The sequence below is a fragment of the Arachis ipaensis genome, chromosome B03 (assembly GCF_000816755.2).
Source record: "Arachis ipaensis cultivar K30076 chromosome B03, Araip1.1, whole genome shotgun sequence".
NCBI lineage: Eukaryota > Viridiplantae > Streptophyta > Magnoliopsida > Fabales > Fabaceae > Arachis > Arachis ipaensis.
In genome coordinates this window covers 132,605,105-132,614,612 of record NC_029787.2, presented here as the reverse complement: position 1 = coordinate 132,614,612, position 9,508 = coordinate 132,605,105, and the positions used below count along the sequence as shown (strand labels likewise).

General features: G+C 37.3%; 2 protein-coding genes across 3 annotated transcripts in view; both read right to left on the bottom strand.

Moving 5' to 3' along the window:
• Positions 521-3,989, bottom strand: LOC107634022 (protein NRT1/ PTR FAMILY 8.3). Of its 2 annotated transcripts, none has more exons than XM_021119957.1 (5): positions 3,134-3,989; positions 2,772-2,874; positions 2,433-2,650; positions 1,817-2,322; positions 521-1,673 (listed from the first exon to the last, which is right to left on the bottom strand). In XM_021119957.1, exons 1-5 carry the CDS (start codon positions 3,182-3,184, stop codon positions 827-829), a joined length of 1,725 nt encoding a protein of 574 aa, XP_020975616.1. In that variant the 5' UTR covers positions 3,185-3,989; the 3' UTR covers positions 521-826. The 2 variants fall into 2 exon arrangements, with proteins under 2 accessions (XP_020975616.1, XP_020975617.1); XM_021119958.1 differs by lacking the exon at positions 3,134-3,989 and adding an exon at positions 2,973-3,098.
• Positions 4,113-9,508, bottom strand: part of LOC107632109 (protein NRT1/ PTR FAMILY 8.3) — a gene marked incomplete at its 5' end in the record, with an annotated part of 11,633 nt that continues 6,237 nt past the window's right edge. The window contains 5 exon segments of the mRNA XM_021119956.1: positions 4,113-5,088; positions 5,853-5,924; positions 6,929-7,485; positions 8,257-8,474; positions 8,557-8,662. Coding sequence (XP_020975615.1) covers positions 4,257-5,088; positions 5,853-5,924; positions 6,929-7,485; positions 8,257-8,474; positions 8,557-8,662 — 1,785 coding nt within the window. The 3' untranslated portion in view covers positions 4,113-4,256.

The following is a 9,508-nucleotide window of genomic DNA, read 5'->3' as shown; positions in this document are numbered from 1 at the left end:
CTCAGGTGGGGTGTGTGTGTAATGTCTCCGTGTGTGAGTTTTGGAGGAAAAGAGAGTGGTGGCTGGGTGAAGCAGGTGGTGGTGGAATTTGAGATTAGAAAGGAAAAGAGGGGTGGTAGCTGGGTGAAGAGGGTTAGGGTTAGAAAGGTGATTGGGTGAAGGAGGTGGTGTGATAGTGAAGATAAAGCTAATTTAGGGATTTTAGATAATTTTTTAGTGTTTGGATAATTTTATTATGCGAAATCTATATTTCATGGGTACAAGTGGTAATTTCCTTTTTCTATGGGTAGATATGTCAGCGTTTTCAACTTTCGTGGATATAAATGGTAGTTTACTCTAATGGTATTGTAACTTTATTTCGTAAAGACGAGGACATTCTTGGGGACATGTCGAAAGTTCAACATCGCAAGTGGGGACCTTGTATACTATCAAGCCAGTGTAAAGAAAGAAAAGAAAGAAAGAATGAAGGCTACTCTGCATTTCAGTGTGTATCGAAATATATAGACTCTGGTGAGACGAATTTAACATAAATTTAATAATTTATGAATTAAACGTATTGATGATAAACTAAAAGCAATCGAGGAAAATGTTTAGGGAACTGGGTATGGGATGACTACTTGAAACCTAAGCTAGATTCAACCCGATAACATCAACAATAACAACAGCTTCAGCAGTGGGGATACAAGATCCTCTCATTCCGTTTCATTCTCTTGTAGTGAGTACAGTGGTTCACTTCTTACTAGTTCTTGGATTAGTGACCAAAATCTCAAACAGCTCTTCTAAGACTAGGATCAGAGCATCTCTTTAGAATTCTACCAGACACAAATTAATTAAGCCTTTGAGAAAGGTTCCTGCGATATGCCTTCTGTTTGTACATTCTAGCATAGACAATGTAAACCAACATATTTAAGAAACTAAGTGCAGCTAGAAGCCAGAAAAAGTAATCAAGATGGCCCTCATTCAAATTATCTGGTAGCCATCCATGACTTCCATCCTTTCTTGTGAGTCTAGCAACAATTGTGACAACAAAAGAACTCAGGTAATTTCCCAGTGAATTTGTCAGAAGCGCCAACGCGCTGCAGAAACTTCGCATCCTATCCGGCGCTTCCTCATAGAAGAACTCATGCTGTCCTATAAAGTTGAACACCTCTGCAGCACCTAGCAAAAAATACTGAGGTATTTGCCACAGTATGCTAAGTGGAATAGAAACATCTTCATCTACCAATCCATGTTCTTGTGCTATTTGTAATCTCTTGCTCTCTAATATAGCTGCAGCTGACATGCAAGTCATGGAGAGAAACAGGCCAATTCCCATTCTCTGCAACACTGTGAAGCCTCTTGCATTGCCAGTGAAGTGTCTTGCAACTTTAACAATCACTCTATCATAGATGAGAACCCAAATGATGACACCAACTATATTAAAAGTTGAAAGAGATGCCGCGGGAATTGTGAAAGAACCAATAGTCCTGTCCATCATTTTCCCTTGTTCAATGAACAGCGAGGACATTTGAGCATAGACAGAACTGAAGATGATTCCTGTTGCCCAGATTGGAATCATGCGGATTAGAATCTTCAGCTCTTCCACCTGTGTCACGGTGCAAAGCCTCCAAGGATTAGTTACTTCCTCACTCCCTTTTTCTATATCTGATTTCACTGCAGCTTTGTCAAGGCACCTGAAGACAAAAGCAAAGCTTAGCACTGTAGGATGTAACACAATTTCGAAGAGGCATAAGTAGTACTATCAATGATTATTCAGATGAACACAAGAACAGTTCAATTCAGTGTTAAATAAAGGATATTTGAAGCTTTGACATGCCTCAATCCATTGGTATGCTCGAGTTTAAGACTTCCTTCAACAGATGAATTCTCTGCCACAGTTTCATAGAGGAGAGAGGTATCTTGAGGTACCTCCAATTTCCTCTTATGTAAAGAAGCAACAACCACTTGGCAGATTCTTGTAATAGGACTTCCCCCTGGCCTAAGAAAACGGTAGGTACGTGTACCAAGAAAGAACACTATCATTCCAATACCAATAAACGATGCTGCAATGCCATATCCAAGTCCCCATCCTATATTTTCTTCGGTCCATACCAATATGGTGGTTGCTATGAGTGCACCAATGTTGCTAGTGAAGTAGTTCCAATTGAAGAATAATGCTTTACTTGCTCTTTCCTTATGATCTGTATCATCAAACTGGTCTGCTCCAAAGGGCCATATACATGGCTTGATCCCACCAGTCCCTACTGCAATCAAATAGATTCCAAGGAAGAATACAGCACTTTGAGCTGAAAAGATTGCTGAAAGGGTCAATGTGCAGATTCCCTGTAAAAAAAAAACCTCAATTATCAACCAACTAAAGAAAAAAAATAATATAATGACACATATACAGGCAATGATATCAGGCCATGATAATAAGGCTTAGTTGAGTTTACAATGAGATAAATTCCATAGAACACAACGATTGTCCGATATCTTCCCCAGTATGCATCAGCAAGGAAGGATCCAAGCAGAGGTGTAAGGTAGCATGTTCCCTGAAAGGTGGTAACATTTCTTGCTGCAGAAACAGGCCCTTCATGAAGTCTGGTTGTTAGATAGGTGACAAGATTACTGGCAATTCCATAATAGGCCAACCGTTCGCAGAAGAAAGTACCTGCATAAATTATAGAACCATATACAAAGATAAATGTGGTTAGTACATGGAAAAAATAAGTATAAAAAAGCACCATGTATGTAAAACAGTGAGAGCAACACAAGTTTTCATAAATGATCACCTAGAACAAAGGGGCATGCTTTCCATGTCCCACCTTCGCTCTTGATGGCAACCTCTCCCTTGATGTTCACTGTCCCATCTCCAGTGTGAATAGAGTCTTCATTCTGCAAATTAACATTAATTAATGAACATGGAAGTGAAATGGAGAGCAAGCATTGCTCCTGTAGCTTCTACATATTTCACATATCATATATGCACGTACCATGTTTGATGTGATGAATGCTAATATGTGCAAGTTTTTTCACGTTAATATGTTTTCTGAACCTTACTCACTACTTGATGCAGTATGAATTATGATATGCAAATGACATAGGACAAGATATATATATATATATAATGGTTGGTAACTAAGTAGGCATGAACCTGCAAAAGACCATCTTCCAAAAGTGTTATGGGTTCCTCCAAATGTTCCATTTCTTGTTCTCTAATGGCTAAACAGTAAACACACCAGAGCCAAACATATATGACTCAAGTGCTGAGAATCTAGTTATTCTAGCTACCTATTTTTGTCGTTGACTTATATTAGTTGATCCGTAATTCGTTTAATGATATATCATTGACACGTACCCTCGACCAACGAATCATTTATAGCTTTTTTTTAGTGACTTAAATAAGCAAAACAAAAGATAATAACACAAAGATCAAGAACTGCTTAAACAGAGAGCTAGTTCCGCTTAAGACTATTCTCAAATTCCTCCCAAGGAGAGGAAAGTTCTACTTGATAAAATTATAACCTCATTGCCATCTTGATGAATCATTTATAGCTTTTGATCCACCATAAATAAATTCCACAATTTCTGAACATAGAACTAAATTCTTCATAGTTTAGGACCAACCATAAAATGTATATTTTTTACAAGGCTTACCCATTCTTCAAGTAATCGGTGACTAATAATCAAAACCAGCCGTTGATAAATTTAAAGACATTATCATCGTTTCTTATCCAATGGCCACATGGATGGTGGATACATTTTTCGTGTCGTATGAAAGCTCCTCATTGTCACTATCATCATTTTACTTTACTTTTATAACCTACAATCCTACAAAGAATGGTAGGCAAACTGTTAGGTCCACCATTCTCATAACTCATGGGTTGAGTGCAGCTTTTAAATTAATTGACGTTAGGAGAATCTATAATTTGAGGTATAGCACACTTATCAACAGTCTCTATGTCCCTTGGCATACGAGTAACGACCTTAACCTATCATAATTGTGGATACAACTATGCATGATTAAATTAACTATCCTATAATATTTAAAGTTAAACCATTAGCAGTGGTCCACATAGTTTTAGCACTATGTAACAGAAATTATTAATTAAAAGATGTTCTATCCCGTAAACTTTTATAACAAAGAATAATATATTAGATGATTTAGGCTGTGTTCCTGAGCTAGTAGTTCTCAGACAAAGAATAATCACCAAAAAGAAAAAAAAAAAGGAAATGTCATAACATGCTTCCACTCTAGATAGATATGCCTGAAGGCCTTAAAAAATAGCAATAGCCTTCTTCTTCTTGTACTTTTTGGCAGTGACAATGTACACCAACAAATTTAAGAAACTAAGTCCAGCTAAAAGCCAGAAAAAGTAATCAAGATGACCTTCGTTCAAGTTATCCGGTATCCATCCCGGTTTTCCGCCTTGTGTCGTAAAGTGAATTACCACGGTAAGAATGAAAGAGCTCAAGTAGTTCCCCAGTGCAAAACTCACAAGTGGCAGTGCTGTGCATAAAGACCGCATAGCATCCGGAGATTGATCGTAGAAGAACTCAACCTGTCCGGCGAACATGAATACCTCGGATGCACCCAATAAGAAGTATTGAGGTATTTGCCAGAGCACACTAATGGGTACAGCAACATGTTTGTCAATAAGGTCGAGCTCTCTCGCACGCTGCAGACGCATGATCTCCACCACAGCTGCGGCCGACATGCATGCAACCGAAACAAGAAGGCCAATTCCCATTCTATAAAACACAGAAATTCCCCTCTCCGTGCCGTTAATTTTCTTGGCAAGTGGAACAAGTATCTTGTCATAGATGGGGACCCACACAACAACACTTATCACATCAAAACATGAGAGGGAAGCTGGAGGGATCTTGAAGGAACCGATAGTTGTGTTCATCATCGTTCCTTGTTCCACAAACAAGGTTGCCATCTGGGAATAGACAGCAGCAAAAATGATTCCTGAAGCCCAAATTGGGAACATGCGGAGCAAGATCTTCAGTTCCTCAACTTGTGTCACAGTGCAGAGTCTCCATGGATCAGGAAAATAATCAATTTTGCTCTCAGCATCAGACACTATAGCTGCTTTATCGAGGCACCTACATTGTATTCAAAACAAAAATCACTTGGAGTTATAGAAGGTGCTGAGCAGAAAAACCTGTTCTGAAGTTAATTGGCCTGTCAAAAATAAAAAGGGTAAAAAGGAAGAACTCTAAAGCAGCTTGGAACACTTGAGCCATTATCAATTGCATATTCTTGATCAGAAGTTACTCAAAAAGAATGTCACAATCTTCAAATTTTAGCATACAATTTTCTGATGCAATAAACATTTTAAAAGGAAAAGAAAAATGTTAACATACAAAACTGTCAACCGACAAGATTAAAAAAACAAGGTAAACGAAAAGCAAGAAAGAAAATGAAACCTTCCATTAGCCTACATGGGGTAGGTTAGATATGACATTGTTCAAGTTTTTATATCTGCCATACATTGAGGATAGTTGTGATAGCAAAGCAGTTCTAGCAATGAAGGAAGCAGTAAGTACATAAAAAACTTAAGAGTCCTTGATTTATTTAGTCTCTGAATTTATTATGTGCATAGCAAACTAATGATTCCTTTATATTTTCTTTTAGGAGATTAATTGGTAACCCCTGATGTGGCATCGTAAGTGTCTACTTGGACATTTAATTCCACAGGACAGGTAACTGCACCTGCCTAGCCATGTGCCCCTCAGCCACGAAGCTTTTTAGATAGGACACTTGAACCCCCATTCATTTCTCAACTGCAAACAAGGGACAGATTCACAGAAGCCATCAGGGAGGTAGCATACAGCAAAAGAAAGATAGGAAGGTAGCAAACCCTTACCTGAAAAACCTATCCTTACGGCTGATATTGCACAAATAATCAACACATAGAGCCTGGTAAAAGGTACACGGTCTGGAAAGATTTAGCAAAAGGATCAACTAAGGAATCTGCAGTACATAAAGGACAAATAGAATTTGGGAAGGACTAATTAGAAGAAAATGCTTGGCCTGTCTATTTTATTTTTCTTCAGCATATACATTTATTTTTCTACAATGTTTAGATTGCAGTATCAATTATGGGCTTAACATCTTGTAGTACTACATCAAAAACAATATTTTGCTAGGGTTAAAATTCCAATTTGATGCTGAATTTGTATCACAATTCCCAAGTTGATGCCTATCTGCAGGATGCAGCAAATCTTCACAGCAAAAGTATCGGTGATAACAATACTACATGAGCTATACACAACAACTTTCAAGAAAGATGGTTCAGATAGTCCAAAAAACCAAATATTAATATAGACTAACGGTCTTAGCTCCTTAACACATGCCGCTAATTCTCATCCGAGTTAATGGTGAAGTGAAAGATTATCATGTAACATTCTGATATCCATTCATTTTTTCTTCTTGTACTACTCTAACATTTAAATGAGAAATTAATCCTTACCTTCTTTCACTCCAAATTCCTCCTTCTAATCATGCATCTAGGGGACAAAACAGTGACATCAATTTGAAGGAGCAAAATAAAAAGGAAAATTTTGCATAATCATCTTAAGGGGCATAGCGTTTGAAAATTCCTACCTAAAGAACATAGCAGAAGTACAGGGGCAGGGGTGTGCATGAGAAATATAACCTGCATATAGCTTGAGTTGACAGTACAGAGACACTTAACATGCCACATCAGGGTTACACTATTTATTTCAGTTAATGAGAGATAACAAAAGACTTAACTTGTTATGGGTTTTAAGATTTTACGTAATATTCAGTGAGTAAATTGCAACTCCAGGATATTTTTCACAAAAAATGTTGCCTATGAAGAAGTAACAGCTGGAGAAAAGTCAAAACTAGCCCCAATGCTGTGACAATGAAAAAAGCTATTAACTCCGACAGGAGAACTCAAAGGTATATAAAAATCACCTCATGTCATCACTATGCTCCAGTTTGCGGCTCCCTTCGATAGCAGATTTCTTGTCTGCTGTCTCATACAGGAGACTGCTATCCTCAGGGACAGCCAACTCCTGCTTTCGGGCAGATGCTACCAAAACCTGGCAAATTCTTTTAATGGGGCTCCCCCCTGGTTTTAGAAACCTATAGATTGGTGTGCCTAAAAAGAAGCTTACAATCGATACTCCCATAAATAAAGCGGGAATGCCAAAACCAAGAGCCCATCCTACATTGTCTTGAATCCACACAATGAAGGTGCTTGATGCAAGAGCACCTAGGTAAATAGAGAAGTAATACCAGTTGAAAAAGGATGCTTTAGTAATTCTTTCCTTAGAATCAGTATCATCAAACTGATCTGCCCCAAAAGATGACACACATGTTTTTACACCTCCAGTTCCAAGGGCAACCACATAGAGACCAAAGTAGAACACAAAATATTGTGCAGGAGTAGCTGGAGGACAATGAGAACCCAAGCATTCAGGAGGCTTCAAAGCAGGAACTGATGCAGAAAGAGTCAATATACACAGCCCCTGCATGAAACAACCATTCACATATTACAAATATGAAAAGACAATTAACAGCAACATGCAAAGCTGTAGTAAAAAAACATAATAACAAAGAACACTAGCATGGTGAGAAACCTAGATTTGAAGTAAAAGCAGTGTAAAAGAATGAAAAAGTTTAGATCACAATGCACCTAAAACTGATATTCAGATCCTTGTTTTTGAAGTTTCTTTGAGGGCATAATATTTGTTTTCTTCCACATCTTTCACCTTTTCCTACCCATGTACAATGACATAGGAGAATTCGCACTCAATGCAAAGAGCCGAAAAAGAGCACCTAGAAATCACCTAATATCATCCTATACACATTACAAATTTACTTGTGCAAAATACTGTGCAGTGCACATGCCTTGACTGCACTTACAATTCTTATGCAAGGATATATCTTTGATAGATAAAATCCATTTATGAAAACTTGAATTATTCAACACACTGAAAATTACTATCTTCTATTCACCAATTTTGCTCCAGATCCCTGTTAAACAATCATCATGCTTTCTACTAGCAACGAAGATAATAACATGTATTTTTGTATAATTTATAGCATGTCGAAATCAGAATATAGCGAGAATAACATGCCAACAATACTAATCTTACATGAAAGCCATGGAAGTACTACTAGTACTAGAGAAGAAGAAACTTATCATAAGAATGAACTCGTTTAATAATGTCTGTGAAGAGAAGAAAGTTTCAAAATGGATATATGACTAGAAGAAGAAAGCTGTTTCATCCTATTACCAAGAAATAAATAGTGGAAAAAACACCAATTGTCCAATATCTTCCCCAATATGTATCTGCTAGAACAGCTCCAATCAGAGTTGTAAGATAACAAGTGCCTTGCCAGATGGTAACATTTTTTGCAGCAGAGGCATTTCCTTGATGTAGTTTGTTGGTAAGATAGGTAACAAGATTTGTTAAAATACCAAAGAAAGCCAAACGTTCACAGCACTCGTTTCCTGTGATTTATATTAGATAAAAATGTTATAAACAAAATAGATTATAGATTATTTGTTACATAAGGGTAATGTAAAAGCTTACCAAGGATAAATGCACATGCTCTCCACCCGCCAGTATTCTCCTTAGGAACTGGGTTGCCTTCATAGTCAACTGTGCCATCTCCTGTATATTGCCTCTCCAATGGATCCTTCGGAATAAAATAAACAATCATGTCACATATTAAAAAAAATCCAATTTTGGAAAAATAGAAAAAGACAATCAAATGGGGGCAATAACAATCAGAAACAATTTACATTTTCCCTGTAATAATAATTGAAAGTTTTTTTTCCTCCCTAAACTATCACTATTTGAAATCCACTAGACCCCAAAAATCTTTATTCTATCTTGAGGTGAGTCCACACAATAAGGGTAATTTTGTTTTGCTGTGAATAACCACAAGTAATATTCAGAAACCAGGGGGCATATGCAGGGGAAAAACCAGAGTAGCTAAATTGTGAGCAAACAAGTAAGTTTTCAAAAGAGACTCCCTTAATCAGCCACCAAATCACAAACATTTAGGATTCTCCTCCCCCACAGCAAGTTTCAATTTCCTTTTTTTTTACCCTCCTTTTCAATCCATAATTACTTCTTATCATGATTAGGGTTACCATAGTTGTGTTTGTTGTTATCAGAAAAACAAAAAAAGCCAAAGTACCAACTAACATCATAGACAAGGCAAAAAGATATGAAGTTTGAGAGAGAGAGAGAGAGAGAGAGAGAGAGAGAGAGGAACCTGAAGAAGAGGNNAAGTACCAACCAAAAATGAAAAAAAAAATGTGTAATTATGTGTGTAACAAGTGATAATTGAGAAAAGTATATAAGAAATTAAATGGTGTCACGTGGTTAAATGTGATTGGAACGCCGACCTTTCTTTGATCAAGAAGCAAGTAGCAACAGTAAAGCACGAAACTCAAGGGTGTGACTAACAAACTAAGAATACTGATAGCTTACGCCTCTTTATTCAATGATGATCAGCACAAAACTCTAAACCGCA